Source organism: Rattus norvegicus, chromosome 1 (genome assembly GCF_036323735.1).
Source record: "Rattus norvegicus strain BN/NHsdMcwi chromosome 1, GRCr8, whole genome shotgun sequence".
Classification (NCBI taxonomy): Eukaryota; Metazoa; Chordata; class Mammalia; order Rodentia; family Muridae; genus Rattus; species Rattus norvegicus.
In genome coordinates, this window is record NC_086019.1 from 160,765,694 (window position 1) to 160,792,589 (window position 26,896).

The following is a 26,896-nucleotide window of genomic DNA, read 5'->3' on the forward strand; positions in this document are numbered from 1 at the left end:
TTGTGTAGCCAAGGATAGCCTTGAACTCCTGGTCTGGCTTCCATCTCCAGTGCTCTGAGATGGAACCACATCTGATGTTATACGGTGCTAGGAATGAAACCCAGAGCTTCCTGCATTTGAAGGAAGCATTCTCCCCAACAGAGCTATATCCCCAGTCCCAGGAACAGTTGTAGTGTTGGTGTTGCTACAAGTAACATTTACTAATAGTGTTTCTTTGTGTCCTGCAAAGCCTATTTATATGAAAGGTGAAGCAAGGAAAATGGTGCTGTCTGCTCCATTTTACCGACAGAGGTCCAGGGTCTTTGGAGAATTGTGGGTCCACTGTCATCCTCAGAAATGCGAGCCGAGCCGCATGGCTTGTACAGCTTTTTTTTTTTAATGCATATATTTGAAAAAGCTGCAAACATGCTTTACTAAGTAATCCTTGAGTGTATATCAGAACCTTTCTGAAAGAGCCCTTCTGTCGGAGCTGTACTTACATGCACAAAAAAGTAAGGTTTGCTCCCTGTAAAGCAGTGCAGAGGAGAGAGGGTGAGGACCAGGGACGGAACTGCTCAGTGTCTGAACATGATATTTTTTCTCCTTAGTCAATCTTCATCTTGCTTTGCTGAGATTTCAGTGTGTCTTCTGATGCTAGAGACTTACTACAGTGATAGGCATGCTCTGTAGTATTGGCCCAGCATGGACGTCACTAGCTGTGCTTCTTGCTTGCTTGCACTTGCTGTGTTGCATGTGTGATTGCCATATTTCAAGAATTAAATTTTTGTTAATTTTATTTAATTACAACTAAATTTAAATAGCCCTATGTGTCTGGAGGATGTATATGAAACAAGATCTGGTTGGCACCATATGATATGAGATATTTATATACATACAGTTTTTAAGTTTCTCTTGTCCAGAGTGGCTCAACAGATTAAGTGCCTAGTATACATTGGTTGAATTAGATGGGCAATAGGGAGGAGGGTGATTTGGAAGCTTTTAGACTTAGTGCTGGCCTGCTGGGTCCTTTGGGCTTGGTATTTTTATCATAATTTGCCACTTTTATTTTCTGCATACCTTGTTCACTCTACCTTTTTTTGGTATATAAATATTATATAACCACGAATTTAGATTTTAGAAATATATACACAGGTACAGTTTCTCTCTCTCTCTCTCTTTCTCTCTCTCTCTCTCTCTCTCTCTCTCTCCCTCCCTCCCTCCCTCCCTCTCTCCCCCTCTCAGTGTGTGTGTGTGTGTGTGTGTGTGTGTGTGTGTGTGTGAGAGAGAGAGAGAGAGAGACAGACAGACAGACAGACAGACAGACAGACAGACAGACAGACATGCCTTTCTGCAGGCCAGAAGTCAGCTTTGGGTGTTTTCCACTATTGCTTTCTACCTTTTGTGATAGGGTCTCTTCTCACTGATTGGCTAGTGAGGCTGGGCAGCTCAGGGGATCTACTTGTTTTCCTATCCCTTTCTCTTCCCCTCAATTCAAGTCCTTGGATTACAGACTTGCACTACCAAACCCAGCTTTTATATGAGTGCTAGAGATCAGAACTCAGGTCCTTACGCTTGCACACTATGCCATCTCCCCAGCCCTGTCTTACCACTTTCTTATGTCCTAAAATGGAAGGCAGAGATGTCCCAGTTATCCATCAGGACCATGAGGAGAGGGGCTTTGGGTAAAGGAAAAGAGCAAACGGGAGGAACAAGAAATAGCAGTCTTGGAGATGACAGCTACGTGCTGGTGGGGAAAAGACTAGTTGGAAACAGCCTGTGGGACATGACTTCTAGCATTAACCCTATTGTCTTCTAATGCCTATGAGAACAGTTATTTCGGAAAGGAGCAGAAGTTTTTAGTAATTGGCTTTACCAGCTTATTCCCCTGCCACCATCCCAAATCAATGCTCTTTCAAAATTCTCTTGAGAGAGATTAGCATATTTCATAGAAAGTTATCTTGTTTATTTGACAAATAACCAGGGACTGAGGGATACTATAATGAACAATGAGTAGTGAAATGTATTAAGTATAAAACAAAATCACTGGTGGGGGCTGGAGAGATGGCTCAGTGTAAGAGCACTCGCTGCTCTTCCAGAGGACCCAGGTTCAGCTCCCACTGCCTTCATAGCATCAGTTGCAGGGGATCCAATGCCATATTCTGACTTCCTCAATATCATGCATGCCCTTAGTGCACAGACATACATGCAGGCAAAATAACCATACACATAAGATAAAATTTAAAACTTTTTAAAATGAATTTTAATTTATATGTCACAAAATTTTAAATCTCATAGAAATGAGCATTAAATGATCACTGAACTGTATGAGTGTAATTTCATTTTTAAAAGGCACTATGAACAGCAGTTCATGGTGTTATTAAAGAGGATATTAGGATTGAACCCTGAAGACAAACTGACCTTGGTTGTGGAATGAGTTCAGCTTTTGTTAAGGGAAATGATTGGTTCAGTGGGTGGGTATATGCATCTGGAGTGCAGAGAAAAGGCCTGACAAAGAGGGTAGGATTGTGAACTGTGGGTAGTTAAGTGAGATTGTTGCCTGCAAAAGATCATGTGGGGACAGAGCGAGAAAAGAAGAAAGTCTAGGACTGGGGACAAGGCTCAGTCAGTGGTAGGATTATATGCTCAGAGCCCTAAGTTTGAGTGTCAATATTGCAAAGAAGGTGACGGTTTAGGACTAAGCTTTGGTGAATTTTGGTATTTAATAAGCAGGCAGAAAAAGTAGCATGTAAAAAGAGGCAGATACATGGGAAGAAAAAAAACTAAGAGGAGAAATACAGTGTTAGGCATTTCAAGCAAATAGAATGTTTGGAGTAACAAGTAAAGGCTGTTTGTCCCTTGGAGTACAGAGGAGGCTCTTTATGTCTGGCTGCTTGCCCTCTCCTTGACCTCGTCCCTTACCAGTCACCTTGCACTGGCATACTCTTGCTTTTGTGCATGTCAGGCTCTTTGCTCGCTGATAAGGTAAGAGCCTTGAGTTCCTTTTCCTGGAACGGAAAGTCTTTTCTAGAATCCAGTTGGAGAGGAGTGGCTGCCACTTCTGCTCTTGTAACAGTGTTGCTGCAAGTTGTTACATTTCATTGTATGATTAAAATTAAATTTCCGCAGCCCAAATTCTGTACCAAGTAAAATATAAATACATGTGAAAGAAAAATAAGTCTTTTATGACATTTTGTGTATACACAGACAAACGCACGCGTGCGCGCGCGCGCACACACACACACACACACACACACACACACACACACACACACACACACACGGATGTCTGAGGACAGGTTATAGGTTTGGTTTTCTCCTTCCATGTCAGTCCTAGGGTTAAACTCAGGCTGTGCCTCCACCCATAAAACTATTTCACTGGCCCATAAAATGTTCACTATGTGGCAGTGATGGTTTAGAAGAACTTTTAGGTTCCAGGAAGCAGCCTTTCCATAAAACATGTGGCCTGTTGACATGACAAGGCTACACTTTATACCTTCTACAAGTACAAGATTTAAAAAAAGATATTAAAACTGAAAGTGTTTAGAATATAGTTTTGAGTGTGGATCATTACTGAATGGCAAATACAATACAGTATTGATAATGCATTGGCCATAAGACAGGACTATATCAGTTTTCAGTGCTAAAAATCGAACTCAGGTCTTTGTGTATTTTCTGTTTTACCTTTTTGTTTTAGGTTCAATAAGTTGCTCTGGCTTACTTGCTCTGGTTTAACTTTCTCTGTAGCTCAGGCAGACCTTGGTTTTGTACTTCTTGTCTTAACTTCCATAGTTGCTGGGTTTTCGGGCAGGCACAGGCAGCCGGCAGGCACTTCCCCCCACCCAGCTTGTAAGCAGACAGGTGAAATCAGGTGGTTTCTGAGTGGTACAGTTAACAGTTGCTCTCTGAATAGTGGAGGCAACACTTAGCAATGTCTGGTTTGTTTGTTTTTTAATTGTTTTATTTAATTACATTCTAGCCATTGCCTCCACCTGTTCCCCTCTACAGTTCTTCATCCCATTCCCCCTCCCCCTTGCCTCTGAGAGGGTGTCCCCCCACTCCCTTCGTCCCCCTTCCTTGGGGCCTTAAGTCTCTGCAGAGTTAGGCACATCTTCTCTCACTGAGGCCAAACCAGGCAGTCTTCTGCTATATATGTGCCAGGGGCCTTGGACCAGCCCATGTATGCTGCCTGGTGGTGGCTTGGTCTCTGGGAGCTCCTGGGGATCTGGGTTAGTTGAGACTGTTGGTCTTTCTGTGGGGGTCACCCTCCCCTTCAGCTTCTTCAAAAAAAGGAGAAAACTGAGTGTCTGGAACCTGCTCTTGGGCATGGATCAGTATTGAATTGCAAATACATTATGGTATTGATTATGTATTGGCCATAAGACAGGAAAATAGACATTTTTTTTTTTAGTGTTAAAAACTGAACTTAAGTCCTTGTGTATTTCATTTCCTTCCCCTAATTCAACTCTAGGGGTCCCCAACTTCAGTTCAATGGTTGGGTGTAAGAATATATGTCTTTCTCAGTCAGCTGCTGGTAGGGCCTGTCAGAGGACAGCCATGCTAGGCTCTTTCCTGTCTGTGAGCACATCATAGCATCAGTAATAATGTCAGACCTTGGTACCTGCCCATGGGATAGATCCCAAGTTGGGCCGATCACTGGACTGCCTTTCCTTTAGTCTCTTCTCCATTTTTGTCCCTGCATTTCTTTTAGACAGGAACAATTCCAAGTCAGAAGTTTTGACTGTGGATTGGTATCCCCATCCCTCCACTTGGGCCCTGTCTATCTACTGGAGGTGGGCCCTTCTCCCCATTGTTGGACAATTTGCCTAAGGTCACCCACATTGAGACCTGGGAGTCTCTCACATTCCAGGTTTCTGGGACCTCCCACCCCCCAGAAGCTACATATGTCCATTCATTCTGCTGGCCCTCTGGGCTACTCTTCTGTCCTTCCCCACCCCCATACCTGATCCTGTTCCCCTTATCCCATCTGCTTTCTGTCTCCCACCAAGATCCCTCCCTCCCTCGGCTTCCCATGATTATTTTGTTCCCCCTTCTAAGTGGAATTAAGGCATCCTCACTTGGGCCTTCCTTCTTGTTAAAATTCTCATGGTCTGTGGGTTATATCCTAGGTATTCTGTACTTTTTGGCTAATATCTACTTATCAGTGAGTACATATGCATGTCCTTTTGAGTCTGGGTTACCTCACTCAGGATGATACTTTCTAGTTCCATCCATTTGCCTGCAATATTCATGATGTCCTTGTTTTTATTAGCTGAGCAGTAGTACTCCATTGTATAAATGAACCACATTTTCTGTATCCATTCCTCTGTGAAGGGACATCTGGTTGTTTCCAGGTTCTGGCAATTACAAATAAGGCTGCTATGAACACTGTGGAGCATGTGCCCTGTGGCATGGTGGAACATCTTTTGGGTCTGCGCCCAAGAGTGGTATTACTGGGTTTTCAGGTAGAACTATTTCCAATTTTCTGAGGTACTGCCAGACTGATTTCCAGACTGGTTGTACCAGTTGTCAATCCCACCAACAATGGAGGAATGTTCCTTTCTCCTCATCCTTGCCAGCATCTGCTGTTGCCTGAGTTTTTGATCTTAGCCATTCTGATTGGTGTAAGTGGAATCTCAGGGTCATTTTGATTTGCATTTCCCTGATGACTAAGGATGTTGAACATTTCTTTTCAGTGCTTCTTGGCCCTTCAAGATTCCTCTGTTGAGAATTACCTCTGAACCCCATTTTTTAATTGGGTTATTTGGTTTTTTGGAGGTTAACTTCTTGAGTTCTTTATGTATTTTGGATATTAGCCAAGATGTAATTAACGATTTGTCCTATTGACAGAAGTGTCCTTTGCCTTATAGAAGCTTTTTAGTTTCTTGAGGTCCCGTTTATCAGTTGTTGATCTTAGAGCCTGAGCCATTGGTGTTCTCCTCAGGAAATTTTCCCCTATTCCAATGAGTTTGAGGCTCTTTCCCACTTTCTCTTCTATTTGATTCATTGTATCTGGTTTTATGTTGATCCAAGTGGACTTGAACTTTGTGCAAGGTAATAAATGTGGATCTATTTTCATTCTTCTATATGCTGACCACCAGTTAGACCAGCACCACTTTATTGAAGATGCTTTTGTCCATTGTATGTTTTTGGCTTCTTTACTGAAGATCAAGTTTCCATAGGTGTGTCAGTTTATTTCTGGGTCTTTGATGCTATTTATCAACCTGACTGTCTCTGTACCAATACCATACGATTTTTTATCACTATTGCTCTGTAATACAGCTTGAGGTCAGGGTTGATGATTCCCCCAGAAGTTCTTTTATTGTTGAGAAATGTGTTCACTATCCTGTGTTTTTTTTTGTTTTTCCATGTGAAGTTGAGAATTGCTCTTTCCATGTCTGAAGAATTGTGCTGGAATTTTGATAGGGATTTCTTCGAATCTATAGATTGCTTTTGGTAAGATGGCCATATTCACTACCTATTCATGAACATGGGAGATCTTTCCATTTTCTGATATCTTCTAAAATTTCTTTCTTCTGGGATTTGAAGTCTTGTCATACAGATCTTTCACTTGCCTGGTAAGAGTTACACCAAGATATTTTATATTATCTGTGTCTATTTTGAAGGGTGTTGTTTCCCTATTTTCTTTCTCAACTTATTTATCATTTGTATAAAGGAAGGCTACTGATTTGTTTGAGTTAATTTTATATCCCTCCACTTTTCTGAAGTTGTTTATCAGCTGTGTAGGAGTTCTCTGGTAAAATTTTGAGGGTCGCTTATGTATACTGTCATATCATCCACAAATAGTGATACTTCTTCCTTTCCAATTTGTATCCCCATGATCTCCTTTAATTGTCTAATTGCTCTAGCTAGAACTTCAAGTACTATATTGAATAGATAGGGAGAGGGTGGGCAGCTTTGTTTTGTCCCTGATTTTAGTGGGATTGCTTCTAGTTTCTCTCCATTTAATTTGATGTTAGCTGTTTGTTTGCTATATATTGCTTTTATAATGCTTAGGTATACACCATGAATTCCTGATCTCTCCAAGACTTAAGGCTTTTTCAGCATCTAATGAGATGTTCATGTGACTTTTCCTCTGAGCACTGCTTTCACTGTGTCCCATAAATTTAGGTGTGCTGTGTCTTCATTTTTATTAAATTCTAGGAGGCCTTTCTTTCTTTCTTTCTTCTTCCCTGATCAATTTATCACGGAGCAGAGAGTTGTGCAGTTCCCATGAGTATGTGGCTTTCTGTTGTTTTTGCTGCTATTGAAGTCCAGCCTCAGTCCGTGGTGATCTGATGCATGGGATTATTTCAATCTTCTTGTATCTGTTGAAACTTGTTTTGTGACCAATTATATGGTCAGTTTGGTGAAGGTTCCATGAGGTACCGAGAAGAAGGTATAGTCCCTAGTTTTGGGGTGAAATGTTCCGTAAATATCTGTTAAATCCGTTTGGTTCATGACTTCTGTTATTTTCCCTGCATCTCTGTTTAGTTTCTGTCTCAGTGACTTGTCTATTGGCAAGAGTGGACTGTTAAGATTTCTCACTATTCATGTGTGAGATTCAGTGTGTGTTTTGAGCTTTCTTTCACAAAGGTGGGTGCCCTTGCATTTGGGGCATAGATATTCAGAATTGTGATTTCCTCGTGGAGGATTTTTCTTTTGAGTATGAAGTGTCCTTCTTCATCTCTTTTGATAACTTTTGGTTGACAGTCTAACAGTGGTTCTCTGAATGGTGGAGGAAACATTTAGCAGTGCCTGTTTTAGGGGCCACTGGAAAGCTGCCTGTGTTTCACTTCCTGTCAGTGGACTTGTACCAAGTGGACAGTGGAGGGTAACATGGAGGTTGGGGGATTAGAAAAAATGCTGTTTGGTCTCATATAAATTCAGTTCTCCAGCTAAAGAACAAAAATACCCTGTATTCATTCTAACTATGAAGCCTAGTTCTTCAGAAAGAATAAATGGTCATATATTCAGTGACCATTTTAAGTTACTCTATTTAGCAACTTGAGGACTTGAGAAAACTCCACAGGAAAGAGAAAGTGTCTTCTGTAGAGCTGCCTCTGTGATTTCACTCCCCACCCCCACCCCCACCCCCAAAAGCTGTCTTTGTAGCAATCTTGATTGATGGGTATTGAATGTTCTTTTGTTATCTTAAACATCTACTCTAAGCTCAGGACTTTCCTTATATAGCTCTCATCTCCCCGGAATTTGGCACAGAAAGGGTTTTTAGAGCTGAGTGCTTTCTTCTGGCGTCCTCTCACAGCAATGCTGGCCTTTCACCTGGTTTTGTGTCTTATTTTAGAAATTGTCCTTGTTCTTTGGTTTTCATTTTAAATGTTGGTTGGTTTAAGCTTTGCTACACTTGATATAACCAAAAGGCTAAGAAGCAATTTTTAAGCCTTGCTGCAAATGGCTTTATGCCTGTGGAAGACAGAAAAAAAGGAGGGAAAAATTGATTATATTAAAATGAATTCTTTAGATCCATAAACAAAATTATTGCAAAATACCACTACATAGGAAATTTGAGGCCAGCTTAGGATATTTGCCCGAAATAAATAAATACAATTGCTACCCATTCCATACACTCTACATAGAATTGCCAGCTAAAAGCTATTACCCTTGTGATTTGATGTTTTTTTAACCAGAATTCTTTAATATCAATTCTTTAACTCTAATAGCAAATATCTTTTGAGTAACAAACCTTTTCTTATATTTCAGAGCTTCCAAAGTAAGTTTCAGCTTCATTGTCTGTGTATTTAAGGAAAATTTCAAAAGATACACTTGAATGTTAACATTTTTGTTCATACAATGTATCCTTGGGAGACAATACCAGAATTACCATTTTAATGTGGATACTATTGGCAGCCAATCTCAGAGAGCATAGCCCTAAAGTGGAAACAGCTTGTACCTGTTTGGATTGGTGCTTGGAACAGACCAGAATTATTTGACCCATTTTAGATACCTATTTCAGTATCCATTTAGGTACCAAGTAGCAGCCTGAAAAAGTCTCTGAGTGTTTTGCTCTTTGTCATGTTACTGATAAGGACGTGAGCCTTCCCGGCTGATGCAGAGGCAGCCTGCATCATCATCAGTGCTTATTCATCTGCATGAGCACCTGCTTTAACGAGGCACTGGAGATGCAGGCATGAATAAAACATGATTCCTGTTCTGGAAAATTTCATAGTTCACTGTGGGAGAGGGAGGTATTTAAGCACGTAATTACATATCAAAGTGAGACACTTTATATAATAATATATAGAGAAAGTGTTGTAGTAATAAATATGAGGGAAATTAAGTTGAGGGAGGGGTGATAACATTTCAAAATGCAAGATGTTTAGGGCAAATTTTGAAGGTTTGATGGGAATTTGTATTTAGAGAGAGAAGAGCAAGGGTGGCCTAGAGGATATTCTGTGCAGAGACGTAAGGCTTAGAGACATGCTAGGTAAGAAGAATGTCTCCAGAGAGCTGTAGAAAAAAGGCTACATGGGAAAGAAGAAGAGTTTGAGTTTCTCCTCTTGATAAGAGAGTCATTAAAGATTTTTAAACTTACTGTGTAGTAAGATTTGACTTTGAAAACTCATAGTAGTTTGGAATCAGAGGAAAACAGGAAGCAAACATGAGTCAAAAAAAAAGTATCTGGGGTTGGGGATTTAGCTCAGTGGTAGAGCACTTGCCTAGGAAGCGCAAGGCCCTGGGTTCGGTCCCCAGCTCCGAAAAAAAGAACCAAAAAAAAGTATCTGTTTGGCATGCTTGATCTCAGCTCTTAGGAGGCTGTGTGTAGAATTTTGAGCATTCAGTGCTGATTTGGGCTGCATAATGGGACCTGTCTCAAACAATAGCAATAAAACAGAAGAAGGCCTAGTGTTTCCAAGGAAAAGAAAGGCTTACTGTAACAGTTACTGGGGAGATAGGAGTCACTAGACTTGAGAGTGTTTTTTGAAAGTGTAAACCAGTAAAATTTGTAATCAAAATGATAGTGGAGCTGTTTGCATGAAGGGCTGGGAGGAGTGACGTCTGCCTGAGTGACTAGTAGATGAGCAGGGCTAGGGAAACTTTTAAAAACAAGGATTGTTCATCTTGCACATGGTAGACTTAGTCTTTTTAGGAACATTCTGGTAGATGAGTCTGGATCTTAATCATAGGAGAGGTATAACTATAGAAATATGTTTACTTTTTTATTGTTTACTTGCCCATTAAATGTTAATGTTCTCACAGATTTACGGATTTTGGTCTCAGGAGGGGAACTGCAGAATCAAGACATAAATTCCTAAGCTTCTAACCAACTGAAAAGGCCTCTCGGGGGGCGGGACCTGTAGGTTTCTATTGTAATTATTTCAAATTATTTTTAACTTCCCCCAAGTATCTTTTGGGGAAAAAATTGGCATATATTTTTAAATTCAAATACGTTTTAAACTGTGTGTACTGATCATGACAAAGTAAGTTCAAGACCACAGAAAAGTGAGTCTTAAACCTTTTGTTGTTATAAAAACAAAATTTAAAATTAAATTCTCAAGAAATGCGCATTTTTAATTTTTATGCTGGTCAGTTGTTGCCTTGCTTGAGTATGAGGGAAACTATGCACATTAAAGAAGAAGCTGCAGCATCTACGTCTAGGAGGGATTAAACACTAGGGCACTACTCCATTTAAATAGATGAGTTGGGTTCTTTTTTGAAATTGAGAGGGTAGATCTTCAAAAATTTTCCCTAACCCTAAATTTTATGTCACTTGAAAGATACAAGTGGTTGTAAAGAATTTAAGTAGGCCTTAAGTAGGTAAAGTGTTACTGTTTTATCTTTTATGTATTAACAGTCTCATATACAGTTTACTGAGTACGGTCTATCTCACACATACCCAACTCTCACCTCAGCCTTTTGAGGAAAACCCCCACATACCCTCCTCCTTCACGTCTCTCCGTCTCTGTAGGTCTCTGCCTCTCCTCTGTGTGTGTGTATGCGGGTGTGCGTGTGTGTGTGTGTGTGTGTGTACATGTGTGTGTGTGTGTGCGCGCGCATGTGTGTGTGGTTGTGCGCGCGTAACCCAGTGAGTTCAGTTAGTGTTGCTTGCTGGTCTTGACCAGAGCTCCAGTGAGTTCATGAGTGCAGTGGGCACGTCATGTCCAGAAGACAACATTTTGCAGCATTCCTTTCTGTCATCTGGCTCTTAAATTCTTTCTGCCACATCTTTGATATTCCCTGAGCCTTGTGATTGGAGTTGATATGGATGTCCCATTTCAGAATAAGCACTCACTTATAGTGAGTACTTTGACTAGTTATAAGTGTGTATTTACAGCCTAGAGGAGGAAAAGGCTTCTTTGGACAAGATCGAGAATACCACACTAATCAATGGCTATAAATATAAATACTTAGGAAGTAATTTAATAGCATGTTTATTTAGCAAAACAATAATAATAGGTTCCCCTTAAGGTTCCCCCCCATAACCTTCATACCACTGTTGTGCCATTGGTCTATCACATCCTGTGCTGGGTAAGACCATTAATGTCCTTTTTCCCAAAGTGGCTTGCATAGCACCATCTAGTACTATAAAAATTAGCAGGAAGTTTTCAAGTCAGTTCCAGCTTGATTTCTGTGTCCTTTCAACTGAGGTGTGCTATGCCTTTGCCAGTAGGGTTATAGACTACTTATGGTGGACAACCAAGAGCACTGTTTTGGGGCCCCTTAGGCCTCCTTGATCAGCAGCTCATAGACATGCCAGGCCTGGTGCTGAGATTTCCTTTCATTACATGTATCTACTGAGGGTGTTACATGGTAATGACATCCTTCTCTGTGTCTTTAAAAATAAGTTGAGCGGGGTTGGGGATTTAGCTCAGCGGTAGAGTGCTTGCCTAGCGAGCGCAAGGCCCTGGGTTCTGTACCCAGCTCCGAAAAAAAAGAAAAAAGAAAAAAAAATAAGTTGAGCAAACCTTATACACATGAAATTCTAGTTTTCATTGTTGTTAACTCAGTTCTGTTTCTTGGGTTGTGCTGTTTTTCCTTTACTCTGTTCTTGATTGCTTTGAAATGTAGTTGCCTGCTGCTTAAGGCAGCTGCAGTAGAGTGCACCCAGGAGTGGTTAGACTTCTATATTTAGAAAACCATAGGGTTTATAAAGCAGTTGCAGATTCCTTTGGGATAAAATGGTTTCTATAAATGTAACATTTTTAATGAAACTATTATTATCCCCCATTAGAGAAATAGAGCAGCTAGTATGTGTGGGTTTGTGGACTCAGCATAGATGCAATTTTTTTTTCTTAAGATCCTTAAATGAATCACGTATTCTATGTTTGTGTTCTTAATCTTGACTTGCAGAGCTTTTACCCAAGTGTTTACCTTCGGCCCAACGTTCCGAGCTGAGAATTCGCAGAGCCGGAGACACCTGGCTGAATTCTATATGGTCGAAGCCGAGGTTTCTTTTGTTGAAAGCCTTCAGGATCTCATGCAGGTAGGCATACATTGTGTCATCTTCAGGAATCGCTGACATTGTAGTGCTTCTGCATTATAGAGAGTCATGGGGTGGAGAAAAGAGGAATCCATTTCAGTAATACACCTTAAGTCCTACTTCACAGAGCAGTTGAGATAGGGCAGCTGGGTGTTTGCAGGTGTCTGACTGATACTTACTAATTACTCAGAAATAGTTTGTTGTTACTATTCTAAATTCTCTCTATCAGTAATATTTGGTCTCTTAGTTTGGATTTATAATGTTCAATTTAATTTAGCCTAATTTAAAAATAATGAACCGTTCGTTTACTTTCTACATATTGTGTGTCATAAACTCCTATTCACCCAATAAATGACCATTTTAACATAGTCACTGAGGTAGGGGAGAGCCACGACTTTATGGCCCTGTTCTTTTCTCTTAAGTTCTATGACAGATTTATTGCCATCAGAGTGCTTTTCTTTTCTTTTTTTAAGTGGAGAGACAGACAGACAGACAGACAGACAGACAAAAACTTTGAGAGACAATGAGAATAAATACCAAATAGGCCAGAGGTCTTGGACCCCCTTGGAGCTTGAGTTACAGGCAGTTGTAATGCACCCACATGGATTCTGGGACCTGAAATTGGATCTTCAGTAGATATCAGTTGAGCCATTTCTCCGTTCCAGGCTTTTGTTTAAGATTATTTTACTTTATCTTATTTTATATGTATGAGTGTTTTACCTGAGGAAGCCCCTCCTGGTCTACCCTCTGACAGCTCCTCATCCTATTCCTCCTCCCCTGTCTCCTAGAGGATGTCCCCACTGCTCCCCCACCCCACTAGACCTTCCCACTCCCTGGGGGCTCAAGTCTCTCCAGGACTAGATGCATCTTCTCTCACTGAGGCCAGCCCAGGTGGACCTCTGCTGTATATGTGTGGGAGGCCTCCGACCAGCTACTGTGTACTGTCTGGTTGGTGGCTCAGTGTCTGAGAGATCTCAGGGGTCCAGGTTAGTTGAGACTGCTGATCTTCCTATGGGGATCTCCCTCCTCCTCAGCTTCTTCCAGCCTTTCCCTAATTTAACTATAGGGGTTCGTTGATTGGGTGCAAGTGTCTGCATCTGACTCTTTTTCAGCTGTTTGCTGGTTATATTGGAGGGCAGTCATGATAGGCCCCTTTTCGTGAGCATACAGTAGCCTCAGTGATAGTGTCAGGCCTTGGATCCTCTCCTTGAACTGGATCCCACTTTGGGCCAGTCACTGGACCTCCTTTCCTCGGGCTCTTGTCCCTGCAGTTCTTTTAGACAGGAACAATTCTGGGTAGAGTTTTTGACTGTAGGATGGCAGCCCCATCCCTCTACTTGATGCCCTGTCTTTCTGTGGAGGTGAACTCTACAAGTTCCCTCTCCCCACTATTGGGTATTTCATCTAAGGTCCCTCCCTTTGGGTCCTGAGAGTCTCTCACCTCCCAGGTCTCGGGTACACTCTGTACCCCTCCACACCTCCTACCTCCTGGGGTTGCCTGTTTCCATTCTTTCTGCTGGCCTTCGGGACTTCACTCCTTTTCTCCCCCTCCCCAGGACCTGATCATGTTCCCCCTTTCCCCTCAATGCCCCTTCCTACCTGCCTCCCTCCCTCTGCCCTGTGATTGATTTCTTCTCCCTCCCAGGTGGAACTGAGGTGTCCTCACTTGGACCCTTTACCTTGTTAACTTTCTTGAGTTCTGTGGACTGTATCCTGGGTATTCTGTACCTTTTTTTTGGGGGGGGGATAATATTCACTTATTAGTGAGTACATACCATGCATGTCCTTGTGGGTCTGAGTTACCTCACTCAGGATGATATTTTCTAGTTCCATCCATTTGCCTGCAAAACTCATGATGTCCTCATTCTTAATCGCTGAGTAGTATTCCACTGTGTAAATGAATCACGTTTTCTGTATCCATTCTTCTGTCATGGGACATCTGGGTTGTTTCCAGCTTCTGGCTATCACAGATAAGGCCACTATGAACATAGTGGAACATGTGCTCCTGTAGCATGGTGGGGCATCTTTTGGGTATATGCCCAAGAGTGGTGTAGCCGGGTCTTCAGATAGATCTATTAACAATTTTCTGAGGAATCTCCAGGAATGCTCTTGAGAACACTGCCTGTAAGGAAAGGATCAAAGCATTGAGTAGAGGGAAAAGTTGGACTTTGGTACATCAAGAGAGATGGCTACCTTTTCTATAAGGAAGTCCAGAGCTAGAAATAACTTTCCTTTAGGAGTACAGGAGGATGGAATTTTGTGCTTTTTCCTGTCAACCAGTTATTTAACATGGTTAGCTACCCTTAAAGAAACAACCTTGAGAAAGGCAGCGCCTTTGAATGGGCAGTTCCTGAAGAGTCCATTGGCAACCAACATTGCCAGATAGCTTATTCAACCTTCATCGCTATGCCTTCCGTGTAGGTCAGTATCACTCGTGGGGCATTCCTGCTTGTCCCTTCAAGGAGCAGGCAGTGATGGCAAAGTCATTATTGCTAGTATGTAATGGCTAAAGACAGAGATGGTTTCCAAGGTCTTATCGCTCACAGGATGAATTCTCTTCCCCTGAGGATTTCTCTAGTTCAAAATGCTCGTGATGCCTCTGGGATAACCCTGTAGCTGGCCATATGGAGTTAAATGCTGAGCCTTAAAGGACAGTATGAATTCCTTCAACAGCTTCACCTGAGCCCACTACCCAGTGTTTTTTTTTTTTTTCTTCACTTAGATATGAGAGCACTGTAAGGAAAGGAAGCACTCTTGGTCCTCCTGTCTCAGCATATACAGCAAAGGGAAAGGTTATGAAGACAATATGTAAATTGTTAGACACATGACAAGATTGCAAAATACTTTCATTTCCTCAAGTTTTTTTTTCATAAGAACATTGAGAAACGGATAAGTAAATACCACGGTGTTATCTTTACATTTATGTAAACAGAATGCAGTTCTGTTTTTCATACAGTGGGTAAAGGTGGTTGCTGTCAAGCCTAATGGCTTAAGTTTGATGCCTGGGACACATAGGGCGGAAGAGGACTGACTCCCACTGACCTTCACAGTAGTACTATAGCATCACAAAATTAATAAAATATAGTACTGGGGTTGGAGGATCTGGAGATGGTTCTGTGGTTAAGAACAATGGTTGCTCTTGTAGAGGACCTGGGTTTGATTCCCAGCACCAGTGTGGCACCCATGTGACACCCATGTGACAACCATCTTAGTTCCAGGGGATCTGATGCCTTCTTCTGGTTTCCACAGGCACTGGGCATGCACATGTACACAGTCATACATGCAAGCAGACACTGATACATATACAATAAAAAAATCTTTTAAAAAATGTAACAAAATTTAAAACATCTTTGAACTATATCATTATTCCATTCTCTCTTTTCCCTAATTCATTAATTCTCTGTTGTTTATGTTCTTTATAGATATTTAGCTGATGGATTTTTAAGCACTAATGATAAATATCCAAGAATAATGTGAACCATAATGGCAGTCATGTTATCCAGAATGTCACCACCCTAAGATACTCCTGCTGGTATCATTTCATATATATATATATTTTTTTTAAATAAGTCTGGGAGTGATAAACAAATTCAGATGACCCCAGAGAGATGAGCCATTGTGTAACCAGTGGCTTTGGGTGAGGAGGCAACTCTTCTGACACTGAGAAACACACAGTGGCTTCCTACAACAGTTTTGATTTATAGCTGTTGTATTAGTACCACATTCATGTAAACTGTAAGTTTTAAGGCATATATCCACCTCTGTTACTATGACTACAGTCAAAATATAGAACAATTTTGCTCTTACAAAACAGCTGTGGCTTGTTGCTGCATTGCGTTCTAACTCCTCCCACTGTCAACTGCTGTTCTTCCCCGTCTCTGTTGAGTAATTTGCCCTTTTGCAGACTGTCATGTGAACATTAGTGTGTGCATATCCGACTGTCTTCTGCCTCTCAGTGTGTGACATACCAGCTTCTCCTGATGTCAGGTGCTTCCCTCACACAGGTGCACCACACTCACTGACCATTGGTGCTGAAGAACACTTGAGTTACTTCAGTCTTGGGAATCAATGAGAACAGTTTCTATGAACCTTCTAGTGCAGGTTCTAGGATAACATAGTTTTCATCTCTCTTGGGCCAGGTCCAAGGAGTGAGGTGGTGAGATCCATGTTCGATGTTCAGTGCTGTTGCTGTTGTTGCTGTTGCTGTTTTCAGGAGTCTGGTTTAGAAGGTGATAGGACTCTGATGCATTCCTGCAAGTAATAAGCAAAGACAAGTTTGTCTTCTTGGCACTAATTCTTATTTAAAGATGTGCTTGTATCCGTGAGTCTGTGGAAGAGACAGACAGACACTCACCAATGAATGACTGTGTGCTATTCTATTAGCTTGGCACCAGCATTGTGCTCTGGTTTTATTTTGTATTTCTCCAATGTGTCTTAAGGCTTTCTGTGTTAGGCATCTTTTCATCTGCCTAGTAGCCATCAATTTCTTGTCTTGGGTCAAGTTGTTTGTTTTCTTGTTGTTGAGCTTTGATTGTTTTGGTTTGTGAGACGGGTCTCTGTGTAGCCCTGGATGGCCTTGAACTCAGGCATTCTGCCCTCCAGCCCCCAAGTGCTGGAAGCTGTGCACCTCCACACCTGGCCCTGTGTTGTTGAGCACTGAGATTTATTCGTTTTCAGATGTACATCCTTTTTCATATTCATAATTTGCAAGTATTTCTCCCAGTGTTGGCAGTTTGTCTCTTCACTCTCTTAGCAGTACCATTCAGAGAAAGGCTTTTTGCTATGCCGAACATTAATTTGCCAGTTTAGATTTGGTTATGGTAACACAAATCTATAGTCCTTGACTTGAGAGGCAGAGGCAGAAGGATTAAAAGATCCAGGCTTTTCTAAGGTATGAAGTGAGGCTGATTCAAAAAGAGAAAACAAGAATTAATGTAAAAATTAAACCTTTAAGGCCCTGTCTCATAATAAAAAGAAAAGTAAAAAAACGCCCGTTTGGGCAGTTTCCCTCATAATTGCACAAGAAGACCTCTGACTGATTTTGCACGTCTTGGTGCTGATTCATGAAGCCATGACAGCTAAGCACTGAGATTGGGTAAGAATGATGTCTGAACACCAGCATGATGGCTCAGAATGGATAAAGCTCTTGGTCGTGTAGTCCTGATGGAGTTCAAACCCAGGAAGCCTTGGAGGAAAAAGAGAACCAGCTTGTGAAAGTCGTTCTCTGACCTCTGCCATGTACTGCGCGTGGTACATATGTGCTGACACAACCATGCAGTTAACTGTAATAATAATACTCAGTATTAAAAGAGAATATTTAAGTTCTGTTGGCAGATTTGCTACTTAACTCACTCTACTAGTGGTACTCAGCATATATTGTTGAATGACTCAAAATATATAAATCTTTTTTCTGAAGACAGAAGAAAATAACCTCCTGCTTTTCCTTTTCTTCCAGTGCATTTAAGTTTTGACTATGAGTGTTCCTGAATTATAAGTAATTAATTATTAAAGACTATTTTAGTAACTTTTCTAAACATCTTAATACTCACCCTTCATTGTAGTTCCTGGTTTTATTAGATGTATTTATAGAACTTATTCTGAAAGTCAGAGTTTGGGATGGAGGGCAGGAATTTCCATCTTCAAATTAAATTTTTTACTCATAAGACAGCAGTAGAGCAACCCAGATGGTCAAAGGCTTGTTCTTCCACCGAGCAGAAGGACCATGCAGTCTGGCTGCTCCTCTCCCTTCTCATGGTGGGCTTTGCTCTGTAATTGAGGGACATACTCAGGTACTTGGCTTTGTCTCTCACTGTCGTGTTGGAAGGGGATAGAGGCTGCACCTGGACATGGAGGGACTTTGACCTCCGATGACTGTTCCTCTTTTTTCAAGTCCCCTGACTCTACTCCCCCTCCACTGGATTGGTCTACTTTTCTTTTTCTTTTAGAATGTAAACATTTTAGAATTTTGGTTTTTTGAAACAGGATTTTATATATCCTGGAGTAATGCACCTCTCCAGTGCTAGGGTTATAGTTGTGCTTGTAACTGCCACTGCCACACTGTCCAGTTTATGCAAGTTAGGGAGCTAAACCAGCATTCTCCCACCTATGCCATACAACTTTTCTTTATTCTTATTTTATTTTTGGGTTCCTCTTGGTTTTCTATGCCCCACATTAGTTGTCACTACTGTTCATGCTATTGGTAACTTAGAAACTCAAACTCTTAGTTGGGTGTGGTGGCAACATTGATAATCCCAGTCCTCTGAGTTTGAGAGCAGCCTGACCTATATAGTGAGTTCCAGACCAGCCAGGGCTGATGAGACCCTATCTCAAAAAATACAAGTAATTAAATTAAATTCTTCAGAAATATTTTGCATTCTAATTACTGCTTTCTTCTAAGGAAAACATGTCACCCATGAGTCTTACAGGGATATGCTTGATAGAATTTATATTTTAATATAAATTCTAATTTATATTTTATATTAACAAATAACGTTATATACAATTATTGTCCAGATGTATGTTGTTGCTTCTCAAATTTTCAAGGTTCCTTTCATTTACCATTGACTGACCCAATCATTTCACAAAAAGTTCTCTCCTCACAAAATCTAATGTCATGTATATTTCTTTGAACCAAGAGCTAAGGTAATTTATAGGATTATTTAATATAATTCTCACAATAGTCCTGTGAATGAGGTGCTATGATTGTCTTAATTCTGCAAGTGAGTTCATTAATAAGTAAAGAGACATCAGTCAATGGAAGGTGTTCATTTGACAACTCATTTCAATACCAATATTGATCTGAGTCACTGTAATATGTTCAGGGATTAACAAGCGTAATGGATTTTTAGTTGCTGGGAAGCTAGAAGAAAGTCCTTTAAGCCCTGAAGCCCTGGAGGTTTTTGTGTAAAACTGCTGCTCAGACACTTGTGTCTCATTCCTCATAGGTCATGGAAGGACTCTTCAAGGCCACCACCGAGATGGTTCTCTCACACTGTCCTGAAGATGTTGAACTGTGTCACCAGTTCATAGCTTCTGGCCAGAAGGTAATAAGCCTATGGATACAGCCAAATGCATAACTCTTTACGAGTATTAATTATATATATAGTAAATAGAATTACATTTAAACTCTGTTCTCTTTTTTTCTTACCAAGGACAGACTAGAACATATGCTAAAAAACAACTTCCTAATGTAAGTAGATATTACTACTTTTCTGGATTTTGCTCATACTTGACCACTGTATCACATTGAGTTATAATTTTTGTTAATATATCTCTGTGTTCCTTATACCAGATTGAGGCAAGACCCATATTCTAATTATTTTTATTGCTTTTATACTTAGCTCATAGTTGATAACATGTGTCTTTTTTTTTTTTTTATTAACTTGAGTATTTCTTATATACATTTCGAGTGTTATTCCCTTTCCCGGTTTCCGGGCAAACATCCCCCTCCCCCCCTCCCCTTCCTTATGGGTGTTCCCCTCCCAACCCTCCCCCCATTGCCGCCCTCCCCCCATAGACTAGTTCACTGGGGGTTCAGTCTTAGCAGGACCCAGGGCTTCCCCTTCCACTGGTGCTCTTACTAGGATATTCATTGCTACCTATGGGGTCAGAGTCCAGGGTCAGTCCATGTATAGTCTCTAGGTAGTGGCTTAGTCCCTGGAAGCTCTGGTTGCTTGGCATTGTTGTACTTTTGGGGTCTCGAGCCCCTTCAAGCTCTTCCAGGATAACATGTGTCATTAAATAGATGGATCATAGCAAGATAAAAGAATATAGAAATTGGTTTGTATTACTAAAATTCATACCTTATATAGTAATCCCTTGGCATCCCTGGAGATTGGTTCCTAGAACCCTAGATATACTAAAGTCTGCATGATTAAGGCCCTCTATACAATGGTATACTACTTGGATATAAGCAATAGCCATCTACCATTTCACCTCTAGAGTACTTATAATGTCTCATACCAACTACCATAGTGTGTCAAATACCATGATTAGATCCTCAAAGTAAACTAAATAAATCACAACGCTTTCCCTTTTTTTTCCTCGCGCACTTTGGAAACAGTTTCTGGAAAGGCAAAGAAGTATCCTTTATGCATATCAAGAAACATACTTAGTAGCGAGACTTTGCGAAGCCCATTAAGGATATCCAGTGTCAGAGCTGTAATCTGAACTTGAGAGCCATGCTTTAATTGGAGGGTGTGGGGGTGAGAGGAAATGGACGAGATCATTATCCCCAGAAGAAACGTTTCAAATCATTATTTCTTCATAATGAAGCATAACAACTGTATAAAAACTACCGCTTCTTAACGTTTCTCAGTGTAATTGGTAGATCATACGAACTGGTAGATGAGAACAGTGGAATGTCCAAGGAAAGAACTACTGACAAAGTATTTCATGTACAGATGCTTAAGCTTTGAATGTACTTATCACATTATAAAAGTTAACCATGTTTTCAGTCAAAGCAATTAGTATTACTAAGCAGTGGAGTCAGAAGAACACAGTGCCTATGACTTACTCTGGCATAGCACATGAAAATATAAATGTTAGACGCTATCTTAGCCCCTGAAAGCAGGGACTGAGTCAGCAGACTGCCTCTTACTTTACATGCGCGGTCTCTGGCAAGTTGCTCATATTCTCCCTAAGCTTCAGACTCCCTTCTGCACAGTGCTCAGCTCTTAAATTACCCTCCCACAGCCAGCCAGCACTACTGCTTCCTTAGACATGCAGCGTGTAATTTGAATAAAATGTTCACTCTAGAACAAAGTCTGTCACTCAAAACATGGCTTTGGGAGCTGGCTTTATTTGTACTGTAAAAACATTTTCTAGTTCATTTGCATAGGTATGAAATTCAGAGCATAAGTTTTCTGGGTAGATTGAGTTCAGGGTCCTTCAGAAAGCTTTGTAGATTTTTTTTTTAAATCATCCAGAATACTGTTGCAGTATCTTTTCTTATAACTTGCAAGGAAACTGGTGTTTCTTTGCTACAAACATGTTCATATGCTTCTGATACATGTACAGTTTTATGACCTTGTGAAAGGGAGGCCATTAAATTTGATATACTTCAGAATACATAAAAATTACATTTTGATCCAATCATTCTATTTTTTCATATGCATTAGAGAGGTGTTTAGTTATGACTTATAGTAGCAAAAGATTGGAAACATCTGAAATACCATTAATGGATAATTAGTTAAAGTCAATACACACACACACACACACACACACACACAAATACTTAGAATGTTATATCTTAATTCAAAAAATGAAGTTCCTGCCATGAGAGGCAGAAGCAGGCAGATCTCTCAGTTCGAGACCAGCTTGGTCTACAGAGTTCTAAGACAGCTGGGGCCACACAGAGAAACGCTGTTTCAGAACAGGTTTTGGCAGTGGGTGTAGCTCAGTTGGTAGAGAGCTTCTCTCACAAGCGTAAAGAGCGTCATTGTGTTCAGTCCTCAGCATCACATGACACTGTGTGTGGTGGCATTTGCTTGTAATCCTGGTGCTTAGGAAGTAGAGGCAGGAGAATCATGAATTCTGGGTTACCTTCAGCTAGCCAGGGCCACATGAGACCTTGTCTAATAAAAGTTTTCATCACAGTACAGTGATTAGTAACATACAATCTTGAGTTAAAGTGTTTGTGATATATGCTCTGACATTTGCTAAAATAGGTGTTATATTCACATGTTTATTCATAATCTCCTAAAAGAGTACACAGATAGTAGTAACAGTGGGCATGTCATTAAGAGGAGGGGCCGGGAAAATCTCTCAAATTCAGAGTACTTGCTGTTCTTACAAAAGGACCCAGGTTGACTTCTCAGCATTCACACAGTGGTTCACAACCATCTATAACTCCAGTTCCAGAGGCTCCAATGCCTTCTTGTGGCCTCTATGGGCACCAGCACACATGAGGTATGCATACACGCACAAACACACACACACACACACACACACACACACACACACACACACACACGGAGGTCATAAATACAACATAAAGTAAAATAAAAGCCTGAGGAGAAATGGATTCAGTGGCTGTGGGACAAGGCAGGAAACATATGTGCTTTTATTTCCCCTCCCTCCCTCCCTCCCTTCCTTTTTCTCTCTAACCATCTTCTCCCTTTGTTGCTCATACTAACCTTGATCTCCTGGGCTTAAGCAGTCTTCCTAACTCAGCTTTTAGGTGTGCACGCTCGTGCAATGGAGCTTTTTCATGCTGGGCATGTGAAACTTCTTAGTGAGAAAACCAATGCTAGTTTTCCTCAACAGTCAGTCCTGGAATGTTTAGAATATGTTAGGAAGGCTTTACCAAAGCCTGAAAAAGTGCTCAGGATCTGACTGCCATTCTCCTCTGATTTCCTGGGATGTTTCCCCTTGCTCAGTGTGCTCCAGTCACACTGACCTTTTTGTTCCTTCAGTAGGACAAACTGTTCCTCACAGAAGGCCTTGGACTTGGTATTCTTTTTGTCTAGTATATTCCTCCCAGTTATTTATACAGTTCCTTTTTTTTTTTTTTCCATTTTCTGGTGCAGGTTTCTCTTCAGATGTCACCAATTCAGAGTGCCTTTTCTGAACATCTCGTCTAAAATGGAACCAAGACACCAGCCCTACTGTAGTTTTCTTTGTAATAGTTATCTGTCAGTGTTATTGTTCGTTTAATTTGCCCCACACCTCCACACACACACACATCTTAGAAGCTTCATTTTGTTTATATCATTTTCCAGTACCTAGAATAAGGCTTGCCATCTAGCAGCTGTGGCATACATGTTTGCTCCATGCGTCAATGATTGATACCTTTTAGAAAGAACTTTTACTCTCTGAGCCTCATACTGGCACAGCATGGACTCTGAGAAGCAGCTCTGATTTCTGATGTGACTTTGTCACTGCATGCTTGTCAGGAGAGGGTCTGTTGAACAGCCACTTCTCTTCAGAGGAGCTCATTTCCATAAGGCTAGGCCAGCCTGAACCCCTCCACCTGGTGCTCACGTACGGCTTCACGGGTTATATTGGAATTGGTGGTTATTTTCTTTTTTTCTTGTTTAAACTGGCCTAGTATAAAATAGTTCTGCTGTGCTAACCTTTCTCCACTTTTGTGTTGTTTTCTCCCAGCATCTCTTATGCAGAAGCAATTGAGATCTTAAAGCAAGCATCCCAGAACTTCACCTTTACACCCAAGGTAGTGTGTGTGTGTGTGTGTATTTTATTAGTGACATAAGTATTTGTGGAACTGTGCTGTGTATAGACGTAGTGAGTTTTGTTGAACATAGTTGAGAATAACTTTGAGATGAGTCTTACTATGGAGCCCTGGCTGACCAGGAACTCACTATGCAAACTGAGGTGTCTTGGAACTCACAGACATCCACCTTCTCCTACCTCTCAAGTGCTAGGCTTAAAGGTATACACCACCATACTTGGCAATGAAAATGATTTTAGAAGAGAATTTTATCATGTGGAATAGAAATAATTAAAGGCTTTAAAGAAGTATATACCAATTCAAAAGGAGAAATAATAATAATAATAGATTATTTCTATAGAAATCAAGTAGTTCAGTGTTTTGACATGTATATTCTAAATAATGTTGAAAGCTGGCAGACAAAGAAGTTACAGGATTAAATGTATTTGGGCAACATATAAAACTGAGGCACACAAACCTAGTAACTAACGAAAGCCTGTTATGAGGAACTGATTATCACTGCAACGGATCAGATTCTGACGCAACAAAACCCAGTGGCTCAGGTGCATGGGAGCAGCTGTAAGTGGTGTGTGCGAGTGCACACTGTTTGTGACCAGATGGCAGGAGGTCGAGACCTCTTTTTCTCTATGGACCATGAATACATTCTCAGCTAGGAACTGCAATTTGGTTCCACCAAATACCAACTACTATAGTAATGTTTTCTTTTTCTCTGTGCCTCATACTGAAACTGTTTTTTTTTTTATATAATATTTTGATTATGGTTTCCCCTTCCTCTACTCCTTCCCGTTCTTCCCCCTCCCTTTCCATCTGGATCCATGCCCTTCTGGCTCTCATTATAAAACAATGGGTTTCTAAGAAATAATAATAAGATAAAACAAAAACGACAAAACAAACAAACAAAAGGAAAGGAGTCCAAGGCAAGGCACAAGAAACAGAGACCCACTCATTCACACTCTACAACTCCTATAAAAACACTGAACTAGAAGCCATAACTCATGTGCTGCGGGCCTAGTGCAGACCTCGTACGTGCTGCTTCAGTCTCTAGGTTCATATGAGCTTTCATCATGTTGATTTAGAGTACCTTGTTCTCTTGTAGTCCTCCATCCTTTCTGGTTCTTTCACTCGTTCCACCTCCTCTTCTGCAAGGTTCCCTGAGCCCTGAGGGCAGGGATTTAATGGAGACATCCCATTTAGGGCTGCATGTTCCAAGGCTTCTGTGTAATGTCTGGCTGTAGATCCTGTATTTGTTCCCGTCTGCTGCAGGAGGAAGCTTCTCTGATGATGTCTGAGCAGGGCACTGACCTATGAGCACAGAATGTCATTAGGAGTCATTTTATTCCTAGCTTTCTTTTTAAGACCAGTCTTATTTTACCTTAGAACCCTGGGCTATTTAGTCTCAGGGTTTTGGGCACCAAACAGTGTCCGGAATAGCTCATGGAGTAGGCCTTCAGTCAAATCAGAAATCGGTTGGTTACTCCAGCAATGTTGTGACACTTTGAATTAGCATGTCTTGCAGGCAGGACACCATTGTCAATCCAAGGATTTATGGTTGCATTTGTTTGTTTGTGTAGCTTGCAGAATACCTTTCTGTACCAAAGATGACAGAAATTAGGGGTGAGAGTCAGTCCTTTAGATACAGCAGCCCGACTTCTCCACATTCAGTGACTGTTGTCTTCATCAGTTTGGGGAGAGCAACTGATAGTCTAGGCACTAATCTGGGTTACTTGGAGATTCCCATGAGACCCCTTTGGCCAACAGCTCAATTAGATGTAACCTAAACTCAGTACTAGAAGCTTCATTTGATGATAAGAGATAGCCAGTCAGTGCTCTGCCCTTCCCCCATTAGTTGGCAATTTCATATCCATGTCTTCAGTGCCTGAGACTCTCACCTCCATCTGTAGGTGTAGGTATTCTGTAGGTGAGGCTTACCTGTGAGTGTCCTGGTGCATTCCTAAAATTTTCATTTCCAGATTTTCCTTAATTTGGGGTTTATTTCCACTTTCAGTCTTGAACTGTTTTATTCATTTCCTTTTGCCACTTGCTAGTATGTTCATAGATTTCTTTAAGGGATTTTTTCCTTTTTTCTTTAAGAACATCTATCTTTCTCATAAGGTCTTTGTTGTATGGTTCAGCTATGCTAAAATTCTCAGGGCCTGCCGTGGGCTCTAGTGGAGACATGTTGTTCTGGCTGTTATTGATGTGTTTTTACATTGGCATGTAGCCATCTGGGTTTGGGAAAATTGTAATTCTTGCTGATGATATCTGGTCTTGTCTTTGTTGGGTGGATGCTTTGTTCTTCAGAGATCCTGGTGAGTGTGGCCACTGAGGGTTCTGGGTAAAGTGTGTTCCTAGGTATTAAGAGCTGACACAGGAATGGGGATGATCTGGGGGTGGGGCTAAGGGACCCACAGGAGAGAGGAAAGCAGGGTGTTCCACCAGGATCTGCTTAGGAGTGGAGGTAGAGAGAGTAATGAGAGGCCACAGCAAGTAGTCTGTTACAAGCTGAGACTGGGGGATTGATTTGAAGGAACAGAGAGGTGGACATACGCAGTTAGCCTGCCTGCTTTCCTGGCTGGAATGACCTGTGGGTTCCTAGGGAGTGCCTACTAGGTTTGTAGGATGGGATAAAATAATGAGTTGGAAGTGAGAGATCTGTGTGACCCACTGGTGGCAGCATGGTGTGGCTGTAGCAGATAGTTTGCTACAGAGCTGGGATAAGACTGGAGGACTGACTTTAGGAGAGTTGGGGGGAGGTACCAATCTTCAGTTAGCATAACTACTTCCGTGGCTGGAGTCTAGGAATGCTGTCTCCTCATCGCATCCCCACAGGGCTTCTCTCTGTTGCCTTGGCCTCCCTGGAAGACCAGGCTGGCCTCCAACTGGAGATCCACCTACCTCTGCCTCCTGAGTGCTGGCATTAAAGGTGTGAACCACCACTGCTTGGGTGAATAATGTTTTCTTATTCTTTTTTACTTACCCCCCCTTCATTCCCATTCCTTTACTACACATAATATAACTGGCGTATGTTGCTTTTTTTTTCCTAATTAAATTGCCAGTAGATGTTTTGATTGACACCAAATGGAGATATGTTAGAGAAAACCCTGGTTGTGTGACGAGACTCCCTTTCTCTGTGGGCGACATGCTCATTCAGCTTTGTCTTCTAGCTAAGTCATTTGGTAAAGACCTGGTGCCTCTGGTTGGTCTGCAGCATATAAACATCAGAGAAGTCAAGACTGAGAACAAAGTCATACTGATCTTAACACAAAAACCCAGTAATACAATAAATCACC

General features: G+C 41.2%; 1 protein-coding gene and 1 long non-coding RNA gene across 11 annotated transcripts in view; one reads left to right on the forward strand and one right to left on the reverse strand.

Annotated features, from left to right (window-relative positions):
* The window catches only part of Nars2 (asparaginyl-tRNA synthetase 2, mitochondrial), a 111,632-nt gene that overhangs the window by 54,014 nt on the left and 30,722 nt on the right, over window positions 1-26,896 (forward strand). For 3 of the 6 annotated variants that reach the window (NM_001398738.1, NM_001034921.2, XM_039105956.2), the window contains 4 exons: window positions 12,286-12,418; window positions 19,360-19,458; window positions 19,567-19,604; window positions 23,522-23,588. In NM_001398738.1, the coding sequence (NP_001385667.1) occupies window positions 12,286-12,418; window positions 19,360-19,458; window positions 19,567-19,604; window positions 23,522-23,588 (337 nt within the window). The remainder of the gene's footprint in view (window positions 1-12,285; window positions 12,419-19,359; window positions 19,459-19,566; window positions 19,605-23,521; window positions 23,589-26,896) is intronic. The other 3 variants (XM_039105949.2, XM_063284991.1, XM_063284989.1) reach the window with 3 other exon arrangements.
* On the reverse strand, window positions 1,244-25,264 carry LOC108349194 (uncharacterized). 5 transcript variants are annotated; one of them, XR_010063115.1, is made up of 7 exons: window positions 24,688-25,264; window positions 17,965-18,181; window positions 16,770-17,319; window positions 16,384-16,666; window positions 12,953-14,537; window positions 12,307-12,467; window positions 1,244-8,400 (listed from the first exon to the last, which is right to left on the reverse strand). It is a non-coding gene; the product is annotated as an uncharacterized LOC108349194 (long non-coding RNA). The 5 variants fall into 5 exon arrangements; XR_005499317.2 differs by having other exon boundaries at window positions 1,246-8,400; window positions 14,191-14,537; XR_005499316.2 differs by having other exon boundaries at window positions 12,307-14,537; window positions 16,223-16,666.